Raw genomic sequence first — 14,486 nt, forward strand, 5'->3', positions numbered from 1 at the left:
ATTAATGAACGAATATTGTGTCAAAAAAAACGCTGGAAAACAAGTGAAGTCAAAAGATGACTTTCTAAGAACCGAAATCCCACACTTTTATATACGTACATTCATACCCCATTCATACGCCATTCAAATCCTACTCATGAAACCATGTAAGTATTCCTTCAATTAATGAATGAAGGAATATTATTAATCATTACTGAGCTTTCTCATCGGATAATTAGTACGCCTTCCATGATCAGCGATTCCTCGTATGATTTCATTTACGATATTCATCGAATATTTTCCTGATAATAGAATAAATTCGTGTACAAGAGCGCGTTATCTTATATTTAATTTTGCCAGGCATCACGACATGACATGTCCAAAATCAACACGAAGATTACGACTCTTCCCCCGAGGCTTGCAATCATATATGAGCTTGCATGTATACGACGAACTGATTCTATTCCGAACAGCCATCGATTCAACATTGTCCTCATATATATAGTCATTTCTGGTCGCGGATCTTTTTCGAAGGAAATTCGTTTTCGAGATGGAATGTTGATGATTTTTCATCACTTGGAAGAACAGTGATTGGAAAGAGTGTCTCTGCTCGAACAGCGGGGTTTGTGGAAACTAAACGATCCCGGTCGCTCGCGTCTGCCATTGCGCTGGCTCCATAAAACCATGCTTGAAGACAATCAGACGACAAACGCGATGCCGCAGTGTGCCAAAATGGCCAAGAACAAACTAGTTCCGGATGAAATCAAAACTTATCAGTTTTGGAAATCCGTTCGCTGTGAATTTCTCATTACTTTGTTATTGGTTTTTATGGGCTGTGGTTCGTACAATATCTGGCATTCGGGTACGGAATATAGCGATATCAGAGTAGCCCTGGCATTCGGCTTTAGTGTTGCTACTTTGATGCAATGTGTCGGTCACATCAGCGGTGCTCACATGAACCCTGCGGTCACTATGGCCATGTTAGTTACACGAAATGTGAGCATTTTGCGAACGCTTTTTTACATAGTTGCCCAATGCTTGGGCGGAGTAGCCGGCGCTGGGATTTTATACGGTCTAACTCCGAACACTTCCGCCACCCATTTGGGTGTCACCTACGTCCATCCAGAAGTGCCGTTAGGGCAGGCGTTTGGAATCGAGTTTATGACAACTTTTTTAATGGTTTTTACAGTTTTTGCTAACGTTGACTCGAAACGAGCGGAGATGGGATCTCGAGCACTTTCAGTTGGATTATCTGTGATCATTGGACATCTTTTAGCTGTAAGTATTCATGATAATGATCTCACATGTTCTAAAACGAAATCTTAACTTTACGGTTGTCATTTAGTTCCATCATAGCCGTTCTAACAACTAAAGACTAGTCTTAAAATTTACAAACACTTTTGAACGCAAGTCACGACTGTGACACTGTTTCGCAATGAAAAAGAATTCTTTAAGGCAAAACGCACACAACACAGGGATATCTACGATCAGAAACATGTTTCCATGCTTCTTTGCGTTGTGCGCGTCGGGCTTTAGCAATTATTTCGTAACGCGTCCGGAAAGTAACGAATTTTTTCTCATCTTGTTCTCAACCGCACCTCACCGACAACAGTACCGCGTTAGAGTTAAAAATCTCATCATCTTCGGCGAGATGAAGACGTTGCAGTCTCTTTTTAAATGTCACAGCAATGAGTTTCGTACCGTCACCTCGAGACATCACCTGCTACGCGTACATGACATAATAAGACAGAGTAATTCAGGTAGATGAACGGTAGCTCGTTTCCTCCGCTGCGGGCGACGCAAACTATAACTTCTCTCCGATAAAAGGTGAAGCTTTAATAGTAAATCTCACCTGCAGCACCTGCTTCACGTAAAAGCGTGAAAACTCTTCAAAATGATTGCGACTTCGCGATGGCATCTAGCAGCTCATGTATACCAACTTATACACCGTTATTTACTGCGATGCCGCGGGAATTGTTTCAAATACGATTTTAACATCTCTGATCGACCGAGCGGTGTGTACGCCACGATACATCCTTCAATAAACTGCCTCGAGTGAACTTCATATAGATTCGTCTATTTCAACATGAACTACTTGATTTTAAAAAAGAAAGCCGCGAGCAGAATAAACAAAGATAATAATCTATATATACATCTATACTTATCCATATCGATAATTTCGTCTCATTAGTGAATATCTGGGCGTATTCAAAATGTGTTCGAAATTCTGTTCTCAAAAATAATAGAGCTCCGAGGGGCCTCGAACCTGTGTTGCTCGCATTAGTGACCCGTATAATGCAGCTCCTAGAAGAAATCCTAGATATGTCCCTGAAAGAATGAGTCTTATGTTAAAAGGCGAAGGAAGTACAACGATATTGCACGCGTCTATGGAGGAAACTGCGGCCGTCATTTTAGCGCTGTTACTAATAACTATCGGTTGGGATTGGGTAAACACTAAAAGCACCTAGTCCAGCGACTCTCAAGAGTGAAGCAATCATTCTTTCCATTTCGTCTAATGCGTCTATCGCGTGTATGAAAACGACAGAAATGCGGAAACGGCATTGATGCAGCAAATTAAAACTTCCGCTAAGAGAGAATTTGAAAACAAGTCTAACTGACAGTAACCACCACGGGTTTATCTCGAGCCGCTTTTGAAGATAATTACATTTTCATGTGTTCATGTCATTTTTTTTATTCCACTGTAAGCTCGGTCGGAGAGTGTACTATCGTTAACAGATAACTACATTTTCAGGATCAATTCTAAACGTCCCAGATAGAATTCATGGTGCTGGGAATTTGCTTGAGTTTATCCCTTAGAAGCGCAATCAAGCACCCGGACACCAGTGACCGGTTACATCTCCTTTTTGTAACGAATTTTAGATAGGTCTCGTAAATTCATTAATTGTATTTTTTTCTTATTGATCTAAAGGAATATCTTACATGGATCATGAATGGGGAATAAACGCGGGGGATGGGCTTTTGGTAAAAATCTATCTTCTAACTTCACCAGGTGTCTGGCGTTTTGTTTTACAACACTATTTCCTTCTATACTTCCTTGTGTAAATTGATTCGTGAATAAAATATAAAACCTACACAAAAAATATATATGTGAGTGTATTATAAGTTACTTTGATCATGGCATCGGTCCCCGTTCGGGCCCATCATATATAGAACAACGATTCGAGGTATTTAGGCAATATTTGATTCGCTAGGGATGAAACATCTAAACCAGAATAAAGCGATTAACGGGCTGTGTAAAGGTTGGCTGCGTTTATCCGGTCTGAAGCAGTAAGGTAAGACGATCTGACACATCAAGGAGCTTAGATCCGGGTTCTCGAAGTAAATGAAGCGCATACAGATTCTAAGCTTCCTTATCATCACGGGACAGTTGACGAGTTTAAGCCGATATACTGGTAAACCATGCATCAGGTTTTGTGAATATATACGTCTTGTTGTTCATTGAGCAAAGTTTATTGAGCAATAATCTTGTTAGAAGTGAAAGATCGCCATTTAAGTAACGTCACGGTGTGGAAAAATCTGAGTCGAAATTTTGTGATCGTGTTAATGGAATTTGCCGACGATTGAAAACACGATTCAATCATCGTTACGGCGACTTCAAGGCAATCCGCTCAGTTTGATTAATGTATAACCCAGCGTAAATGTTGTCCGTTCGTTTCGCAATTAGTAATAATGTGCAATAAAGGCGTAGTATACAGGGTACAACATTAACGACGTTAAAAGGCTATTTGCGTCATTTGATTTCCGTGCTGCGGTAAACTGCGACTGTCGCCATTTACGGATCCGCGTGGTCGACGTTATTACTATAATGGAGCTTAACGCCTAGTGGAGTATAACACTTAGCATTCGGTCATATCGCATATAAGTAATTCTGAAATAAATAACCAGCGGCCATAAAAACCAGTTGCACAATATGCCTTAGACTTAAGACCAATCTAAACTCATCTTGTTTGGTGACCAATCTGATAACTTAAGACTAAAGTCTCTAATACTGAAACGGCCTTTGTTGTTTTCATTGACTCCTCCCGTTTCAATAGGCTGTAACAAACGTATCCTGTCATACCAAACGTTCCACTGGTACCTTTAAAAAAATCTTAATCGCTTTACGAATTTTGTTTTCATATATTTTGAGTATTCAGAGAATGAATATCATTAGATTACATAATCATTCGCAAAAATATCGTTTATAATTTACCGGGCAACGAACCATGCGCTGTTAACAGCTTTTATATAACAGTCGCCACGTACATATTTTATATAAGCGAAAAGCATCAAACTGTCGACAGGGAATTATACACAATAATTTATCAGCAGAAAATCCCTGCGAGTAATAAACGACAACTGAACGAATTCATTGGGAAATAATATACAACAACGTCTAGGAAGGCAATTTCATGAACGATTCTATAATTGAAATTATCAAAGAAGGAGAAGATTTTGTGGCCCGAGAGATTCGGCGCTATAGAAAGCGAGATCTATTGAAATTCCCCCGAGGTTGGAATTTGTCTATAAATATTTCATTGGCAGAGAGGGTCGAGAACCGAATGCAAATATATGCTACAACATCAATGGAAATGTAACTTGTATCCTGAGTGATGTAAGACCGATCGGTCTCGTTTGCCTATTGATTTGAGTTAAATATTGGAAGTCTCCGATGCTTGCAATACGAGAGCGCCATTAATGTAACGATAATTCGATTACATTCCTTCAGAAATCAGATACCTGTCAATTTCGCCGTGGTTTCCAATAGATTGCAAATTGCGTCAAATGCCAACAACGTCTGTCGCCAGCTCGGAGTTCTCCCACGAGAATCAAATCCAAACTATGGAGCAGTCCATGAGGATCGAGGATCGGCTCAAAATTATCAAGATGTATAAGAGGACCCCGAGTGCCACCAGCTATCCCGCTAGACGAAGTGCGTATCAATAGGATAACCCATGGACAATCTGATAAAATTTAGTTCATTTTCAATGTACATGACTGTACTTTAATCTATATTTCTAGCCTCCCATTAAAAACATTTGGCAAAGCGTGTCTCTTGATAAACACAGGTTGATTTTTAAGCGTTCGTTTATAGCGCGATTATTCGATTCCTCATCCATTGAATTTGAAAAACTATGGACAGATTTCAATTGAATCTGAGAAGAAATCCGGCATCGCTGGCGAACCTGGTGGATATTCGCTTGCCACAAGCAGAATCATCGATTCCCACAGTTGATCATTAAATTACGTACATCAATAGATTCGGGTGGCTCCATTTCTATTCTAATCGAAGGTGGGCGACTTTTAAGATCTCATTTAACGGCACGTTATTCCCGAATCAGTCGAATCTTGACTCGATTGTCATGACATATCCGTTTACACGAGATACACCATCAGATGGAGGAAAGTTAGATCACGCAAGTTGGGAAAAATGATTCACATGAAACACATCGGATGCTGTGCGGGTGATCGGGGGAAATCGGAGAGTTGCTTGAGAAACCTGTTCACGTATGGAGAAAATGCTGTTATTGACATAACAAATCACATGGGACGTGACCGTTAAGCAATCAAGGTTTATCACTCTACAACGCTTTACTTTTCCTCGTCATTTATGAATATTTTACAAGACTTCGTGTCGATTTTATTGCCATAATAATCATTCTACGTTGCCAAAATGATCTATCATTCTCGGTTCAGTTATTTGGGAAATCATGACGCAAATACCCCATACATCTAAATAAAACATGATGGTTTCAATCAATTCTGGTTCTTACATGTATAGAAGATTGCGTTTTCTCTCAACGGTACCAGGCTTCCAGGTTATCAGGTCGGGTGGGTTCCATAATCATAGCTTATTACGGTTATATAACCAATCTAGCAACTTGAGACCAGGCCTTAACTTTAAACAACACTTTTGGACCCAAGTCTCGTCTATGGACTATGTAGCAAGCCACAGATGAAATCACAGGATTTCTTATGTGTTTCAATCGTTTTCTATGTGTTCTGACGTGTACGTCATGACATACGTTTCATTGGAACTGCTCCGAAATGTCGAGAGAGAATTTAATTGAATTTCGCCCTCACATTCACGGTCTGAAATAACTCAAAATGCCACTGCCATTATTTTCTCTACAAGCAAACTGTCAGAAGCCATCGTTCTACCACTTCTGAAACGATAATTACGTTTTGTACGCATGGAAACAAAATATAAAACGCCTTCGTTTTCTAATCTATCGCGTCATGAATATGCGCGCAGTTAAGTAACAAGTTGCGACGCAGTTCACCGTATTTTCGGATGGAACCGAGCAAGAAAGAATCGTGAGAATCTTGTAATGATTCGTCTTGTCTCCGTAGGTATAAAAGCCGCTTGAAAGGACACCGAGCTATTGATGTGTGGAACTGTTTAAGATGGCTTACGGGCAGAAACATCCAGAAGTGGCTTCGTTTATACCCGAACAGCGGCGAAGGACAGACCTCTTTTCACGTTAAAGATTAAATTGTTGCGAGAATCTTTGTATAAAACGACGGCTCAGAAGCCGGTTAATACAGCTTTACATCAGCGCACGGATAGGAAAAAATATCTTTTCAGATAAGTAAATGAGCGGAAAGAAAACCCGACCACACGTGCCTTTGAAATCGACGAGTAAAACCAACAGAAGGAAAATAATCCCGTATTCAAAATGTCTCGCTGGATGTTGCGCACCTCATTTTGAAAATGTTTAGACCACGGTAATTAATGAAACTATTTATGAATATCGTCGTATCGACGGAGAATTGTATGGAATGGTACTCAAATTAATGGTCGTTTAATGAACAGTTTACATTAGCTCCAGTTTCTGAAGCACCTGAGGCACAACTGGTAATAATTGGAATACGTGCGCGCACCGACCGTTTGAATCTCAGTACCACCGTCCTAGTGACGTCACCAGTATTACAGCTATCAACCGGCTGTCTGTACGAACACCCTCAGACGTTAGACGGACATTCGCCATTTTCCCACAACATGTTCTTCAAGCGTCGCCACCCCCTGTAGCTGTACCCCAGATATTCTTTGAACATGAATTAGGATGGTGCCATCAATTCTAGACAGACAAACCAAATACGTCGTAATTTCAGTGGAAAACGCCGTGATATTCATACACCGTACAGTGACCCAATTGACCACGACGCAGGGAAATTAGACCGTATTACGAAATTCGCCGCGATGCCGATAGTTTTATATGTTATCTAATGAAACCTAAGAAGGGGTGATTTAGCTATCAGCCATGGTTGGCTTCGTATCTGGATTTTTTCATTACGAATCGGCGTCACAACAGTGATTGGCTTAATTCAGGGATATTTGTTGCCGTCGAAACTGCCAAGATTGCCGTAGATAACATGCTATTTCTCTTATCCGGGTTTCGTAATGATCTAATTAGGGATGACTCCGACTCCTGGGTTTATACGAATGCTGGATCCAACTTGTCAAGTCCCGATGAAAGATGAGCGCGATTTCCATTTCGCAACTCATATAAACGAGATACTAGTTACACTGACAATACATGACTTGTATAGAGCCAATGGCTGCCATCGGCATCAATTTCAACTTCGCTTGTTTTTCATCATTATACACTATGATAAATGTAATATAAAGTTCCTGCTGTCAAAATTCTGCAGTCGTAGCAAAATCCGTAACATCAAATTTAGCTCCTAGCACATTTACAAAATCAGACGATTTCGGTAACCTTTTTACGCTACATTCAAAGGCAGGCGGGTACGTATATATTTATTTGATATCGATGAAATGATACCCCTCCGGGGTCCGGTTCGTCCTTGACGATTTTCAATCAGTAACACCGTGAGAAAAAGAAGGATTTGCTAACCATATCACAGAGATCCGATACCGCCCGAGAGAAATAAAGGAAAAAAAACATCTCTAGATATGCAAATCAAATCCACGGGGAAAATTGCGTTAAGATGTGACCGGCAAAAAGCGCACCACACGAGATTACCATCGATTGATGTGAATCATGGTGGAACACTCGTGATCGAGAGGTTTTTGGTAGTTTAAAAAAAAAGCGATTTGAAGATTTGCATTCTCTCTTTACCTACGGCAGACAATTTGAATTTCATGACACCGATCGGAATTTATATGGCATAATAGAACACTTTTGTCACGTATTGAATTTGCAAGGATCCAATTCTGTCAGTCATGATTAGCAATCAAAACGCGAGAAAAACTAGCGACACGTGATATCTGAATGGTGCTTCATATAACCTGCAACGCATAAATCGAAGCCCAATTTACGGGCTTAATTTCAGATTTCCATCGAGGGAAATGTCTGAATGCCGTGTTGCTGCTACAGTTCATTGTTCGCTATAGACATCTTTGAAATTAATGGTCTTCAGAAAATTGTGCCGACGACGATAGACGAGGAGGCAATTTGGATTATGGCTACAACGATTGTATTTTATCCGTAATAGGTTTTCCTCTCATGCGAGAATTACAAAGTAATTTCACTGACTTAGAACCAAACCTATCCGCTTGGCTAGTATTCAGTTTGATGAACGAGAAGCTTAAGTTTGAACGATAGATAATTTTCCCAATGGGACTTCGCTTATTATCAATATTCATTTAGGTGTATGTTTTTGTATACGAAGTGAAGTTCGGCTAATCTATTTAGATACGACGAAGAAACTGGCGGTGAGAAAATTTTTCAAAGTTCATGGACGAATGAAATATATACCCAATTTAGATCTGAACAGGACTGGAGACAGGTGTTGATAAATTGTTTTAGATTCCATGCGTCGTTCTTATGCATGATACCGTGATCAGAATATAAATGCCAGTTAGAAGTCTATGTTTCAGCTCGACAAAGATTTCCAAAGAGTGTCGAGGCATATCTCGTATGTTACAGCACAGTGTGTACCTTTTATCAAATGAATTTTACAGACAGAAGTGTCACTAAAATGATCCATCATCTGAATAGCGCAAGACTTTTTTGCTTTTGTACCGTCATGATTAGTTATCAAGGGACCGTTTACTGCACCTGCGACGACCATAGTTCAATCGTTTTTAATCGTAAAAATGTACATCTTATATTCGGTATCTTTTTAGATAAATGCAACCGGAGCAAGTATGAACCCTGCTCGTTCTTTAGGTCCTGCTGTTATCATGAATAGATGGACTAATCATTGGGTACGTATCCTTCGAAATTATAACCGTAGATAGTGACATAGTGCAAACGATCAGGAATATTATCCCTGGTTTTCTAAGAACCATTGCTATACCTTTCTACTTTTTAATAATGATGAATTAGATAGACTAAAGGTTGTCGCTGTGTGGATGGAGAATGGGATTCTATACACGTTTCTAATGTATATGTCTTGTCTGAAGGGGGGAGTTCGTAGTTAATGTGAATCTAACCACAATTGATCGAATAATGAAGACAAAATTGACTCGATCGTGAGATACATCCGTTACACATCCTTGGTTAATTAGTGGTTCCCATCGTCGGAACCGTTTCATCGTTAATGTAATCAGTTCTATACCACCAGACGGGTACACGTATATCTTCGTCTGTCCTCTTGTGACATTCACGCGGGTATTTTCACTATTTTGTAAGTGATACCATAACATTGTCGCCCGTTCACTGATTGACAAGAAAATTGACAAGATTGTATTTTGTGGTTTCATTACTTGGTATTTTTTTACTATACACTCTTCGAACGTGGGGTCTGGTGTTCTTCGAAGAACCTCGGGGTTATTGGTGGAGAATTAATGGTTCTTCTGCAAAATAGAATGTAGAATGGAGTTGTTCGAGACTTATGGTTCTTGACAAAGAACCTTGAATTGGGTTTCGATTTTAGTCGATCTGCAGGTCAAGAGTGGTTATTTTCATAAGAACCATCGGATATGTATAACTGGATTATAGTCCAAAGATTAGTACATTTATTTTTCTAAATTCTGTATTTTAGGTGTATTGGGTTGGACCTATTCTAGGTGGAATAATCGGGGGATTCACGTACGAATATACGCACGATTCGTCGCAACAAATTCAACATTTCAAACGTTCGTTTCGAAGGAAACAAGCGAGTATGAAACGGACCCGCAGTACGCTCAGTACTAACTCGACCATATCAACAGAAATGGCGTTTACACCGACCTCCACATTCGACAGTTTAGCGTGAGGTATCCATGAATGATTCCGCTAAAATGTATAAAACTGAACGAAACATTTTGCTGTAAAATATTTCAATCTTAAATTGTTCTTTTTTTTATCAATTAATGTGTTATTGTTGTGTAATGCTAGTTGCCAGAATGTTCATGAACAAATTTCGATTAATTTTCTTACGATGTGAATCTCGTTCAAATCGTATCGTATACTGTTTTATGTCAGGTCTACATCGATGGATTGTAAATTTGTGCAATAAAACGAATACGATATTCCAAACCATTTCTTTTTTTTTTGCTTTGAAAAATGACGGGCTTTGAAACTAAGACATTTGTAGCGATGAACGAGAAACGTCGTTCCAACAAGTTCAAACGTTTTTAGAAGAATTAATACAACAATGTTATTTAAAGAAAATCCGCTGCTTACAATCGAATTACACTTAATGAATTCTTACAAAATCTACACGAAACAAGAGCTTTCTCTTAAATGTCTTTCTATGTATTTATCGAATCAAAGAGCTGCACCCCGCGAAATCACAGCAGTTTCAAGCTGCAACCCAGAGTCAAATACAAGATCAAACGAAGGAAACTAATTACATGTACTAATAATATTCCATTTATTCATCTTTATATCATATCAAACTTGAATGAATAATGACTAAAACTTTTAACAATTCACACAAGAATAACAAATAAATAATTTCGTAAATATATCATGTAATCTGCTATATCTTTACATTAATAAATAAACTATACAAATAAAACTTTTTTCGGACAGTATAAATACATTGAATGTAAATCGGTGACGAATATAGATATATTTATATATAGTGAAAATATCAATAAATAGAAAATAGTGAAACATTGCACATCAGTGATTCAGGATATGATTGATGATTAAATCTTCACATAACAACACACGCTCACGCTGTGACAGTTTACATGATGGATAGCTTCATTCCACTCATCACTCTCACAAATACTTCAGTCATAACCATAGGAAAATTACACAGTCTCAAGAAACCATGCAAAAGGCGTAAATCTTCATATGAGCATCTTCTTCATCGGACGACAATATTCTCGAGTTGACATCATTACCAAATAGTTACATTCATATTAGGAATATGGAATGTCATTTTATGAGGAAAATGAACACAATTCGTCATCACCAATAAAATGTACAGTAGAGATTTATAACAACAGATGAACTCATAACATGGAATCTGTGAATTCTAATCAACTCCTTATTGTTACCGAGTTGTCATCAACTGTTGATAAATTTAGCTATTATTTCATCAGTTTCGTCGTTTTCAGCGAGAAATCGTTTCCTACAAGATAAAATTGAACACTACATTATTAATCATCTTCTGACAAATTGACATCAGTTCAGATATGTGCAATTTATTTCTATTGCTGATGCGCGGTCATATATCACAATGGCGGAAGATTTTGACATCGTAATAAGTGAAAAAAATCATTTCAACTCATTCTATTTAATTTAAGTGATTAATATAGATATCGCTTTTTAGTTTCATGAAGATACAAAGCGCCATCTATTGTCAATTCGTTACAGAGTGTATTACGTACCACAAATCAGGAAATTTGTCAATTATTTCTTCTTGCGAAACTTTTGAGGATTCGAAATTTCGCAAACACCAGCGGATGTAATTTATTGCTAAACCCTAATAAAATAAACCATCAACTCATTTATATATCAACTGGTAAATATCTAGGGAAAATTTGTCAAATGTATAGTTTACCTGCCAAATAGATGTAGTATCGTCATCTAATTTCAACCACGTTCGAATTTCTAGAATTCGACATTTTGTCTACAAGGAAACAGGTTTATCTTGTCAGAAGTTCATGTCATGTCAGTTAGATTGTAAACATTATTTTCTAATAATTTACCTTTCCAAGTGCCTTCTTCTCTTTGAAATCTTGTTTTTTGCTTTTCGATAAAACGGCTGCCTTTGACTTTTCACGAATTGCTCTGCACATGATGTACCTGCAACGAAATTGTTTCCAAATAAGGAAAATTCATTAGTTCAAAGAGAAATGAATTCAAAATTTCGCTTTTCAAAATCAAAATTTTCCCTACCACACTGTTTTCTTCTTCAACAATCCAACAACATTACTGTTGAAATCGAGGAAATAGAAAACTTCACCTTCAGAGTTATAACCACACCTAACCTGAAAAATATCACGTAATCACAGTCAAATTCGTTTAAGTCATCATCACGTCACTGAAGTCTGTTCAAGTCATCACATCATTGAAGTACCGGTAATGGTTATTCTTTGATACAATTTTGTATTTTGAATTCAATTCACTACGCGTAAGTCACCATTTGAATAAGTTTGTCACAATAATGATGGTCTCAGCTACAACGACTTAAACTGTAAACAATATGAAATATTCTCATAAGCGATTGATGTTGTAAAATGAAGGTTCTTACTTGCTGCATTCGTAAGTCCAAATCTGACACGGGAATCAGGTCATATTCAACTGTATCTAATTTCAGTATTCGACCGATCTAAATAAAATATCAGCTACAGATAAGATGAAATCAAATATAATTCGATATACATTTGATGTGAATACAAAATACCTCAAATCCTATATGTGGCACAACACAACACAAGTCATTGGTGTCTAAATTTGAAGTTTTCGTCCAGGCAATAAATTTGAGCATTGGTCTGTAAAACACAAGAGATGAACATAGAGAACTAGATGAAATCTAATGAATAATTGATAGTTGTTAGTTTTAATGCTTTATTTCTTACCGTTCGAGATGAGATAGATTTTCGACATGTTGATGAGCTGGGGATAAAATCTCAAAAACTGCGGTGAAATGAGTGACGCAAAGAAACTCAAGCAACCTGTAGTGAAATACATAAACACATAGATTTCAAAAAGATTTTAGTAAAAATAATCAAAATATATGATTGTATGTAATCAACTAGCCCTACTTTTGCCTGGCTTCTTTATCCATCTGATCCAAAAAATCCGAAACAGTTTGAGCCACTTCTTTAGCAATTCTGAATCGCTGGTCAACATATTTTTCAATATCACCTGAGGAAAAAACAATCATCATAAGTGAATAAAAACTTTACAAAATATTACAAAAATCTATGTCTTACATGAACGCAAAATTGTTACTATGGTATATTCGAACTCACTTCTATTTTTGAATAACAAATGTACATTTTTGGACCCAGCACAAATGATCTTCTCCCCTTGAACATCTATACAACTCAAATGAGCAGCTTCACCATTGGCTTTCTTAGTAGCGCAAACTAATTCCACTTCATTGAGTTCCTAAACAAATATATAGACAAAAAAGAAAATAAATTTCAGATTTCATGGGAGATTGAAATATGTGAAAATAGCTTTGGAAACAAATAATTTTGAACCTTAATGAAATAACGTTTCCAAGTAAAATCATCTCCTCCTGTAGTTTTATCGTCATCGTCCCCGAGACCACCGGTAAACTTCTTCAACGCGTAAATAATACACGTCACTTCATTACCCATTCTCAACAAACAGTTTCCTCTAGCAACCTGTGGAATATCATCATTTTAATCGTCAAAAACACTCTTAATTCATTTCAAAAAATTCGATCGGTAATAGAAAATTTACCCTATTCCGAATATCATCATTGTTATCATAGATTTCATCATCCGGACCTCTTTTTTTCGAAAAAACCTTCGCATCAATAAGTGAAGCATTACAACCATCTGGTAGAATTCCAACTGGCACTTCAGTTTCTATACATTTGATATATTTATTCTGTTGAGCCCAGTACAGCCATCTGAAATAAATGATCAGCGATGTGAATGATATAACACTGAATAAAGATTTAATTTGGATTTGAATTCGACCCTGGTAAGTGAAGATTTCATGGAAATTCCCACTGAAAATTTCACTTTCTGTCGGTCTATTTACCTTTCTGCCTGTAAGGGTCGGTCTGAAACTTCACTGTCTTTAAGAATTGATTTCAAATGTTCTTTCAAAGATGTCAGGGTGAGATGAGGATTATCATCTGTATAGTTATCACACAAATATACCAGTAATTCTTCTTGAATGCGACGAGTTTGTGCGGCCATTGTTGACGTCATTCGGAGATTTCGTCAGTCGTAGACTGGTTACCTTAATGGAACAGGCAACCAGTCTACGTCAGTCGGAGCCCGATCCTCGCCTGCCACAGCTAGGGCTAGAGTTAGGCATCCACCCGATAGATGTCAGTAAATGCAGACGTCACACGATATCACTACGCTAATTAAGTACTACTTAATGTGATGATAATTCAAAACTTAATTCGATATTAAGCCATCTATATAAACTGAGTGGTCTGAG

At 37.8% G+C, this 14,486-nt stretch overlaps 2 protein-coding genes across 2 annotated transcripts; one reads left to right on the forward strand and one right to left on the reverse strand.

The window, feature by feature from the left end:
• The first annotated feature begins 711 nt into the window (after positions 1-711).
• On the forward strand, positions 712-10,149 carry LOC141901133 (aquaporin-4-like). The gene is made up of 3 exons (XM_074788232.1): positions 712-1,257; positions 9,077-9,157; positions 9,937-10,149. The coding sequence occupies exons 1-3, from the start codon at positions 712-714 to the stop codon at positions 10,147-10,149; spliced, it is 840 nt and encodes a 279-aa protein (XP_074644333.1).
• A 760-nt stretch (positions 10,150-10,909) lies between these two features.
• LOC141902347 (uncharacterized) lies at positions 10,910-14,238 on the reverse strand. The gene is made up of 13 exons (XM_074790029.1): positions 14,076-14,238; positions 13,770-13,941; positions 13,544-13,690; positions 13,310-13,448; positions 13,100-13,202; positions 12,914-13,009; positions 12,739-12,826; positions 12,586-12,663; positions 12,231-12,322; positions 12,041-12,137; positions 11,893-11,961; positions 11,720-11,814; positions 10,910-11,460 (listed from the first exon to the last, which is right to left on the reverse strand). The coding sequence occupies exons 1-13, from the start codon at positions 14,234-14,236 to the stop codon at positions 11,397-11,399; spliced, it is 1,401 nt and encodes a 466-aa protein (XP_074646130.1). The 5' UTR covers positions 14,237-14,238; the 3' UTR covers positions 10,910-11,396.
• Positions 14,239-14,486: the final 248 nt, after the last annotated feature.

This window comes from Tubulanus polymorphus, chromosome 3 (assembly GCF_964204645.1).
Source record: "Tubulanus polymorphus chromosome 3, tnTubPoly1.2, whole genome shotgun sequence".
NCBI classification, from domain to species: Eukaryota; Metazoa; Nemertea; class Palaeonemertea; order Tubulaniformes; family Tubulanidae; genus Tubulanus; species Tubulanus polymorphus.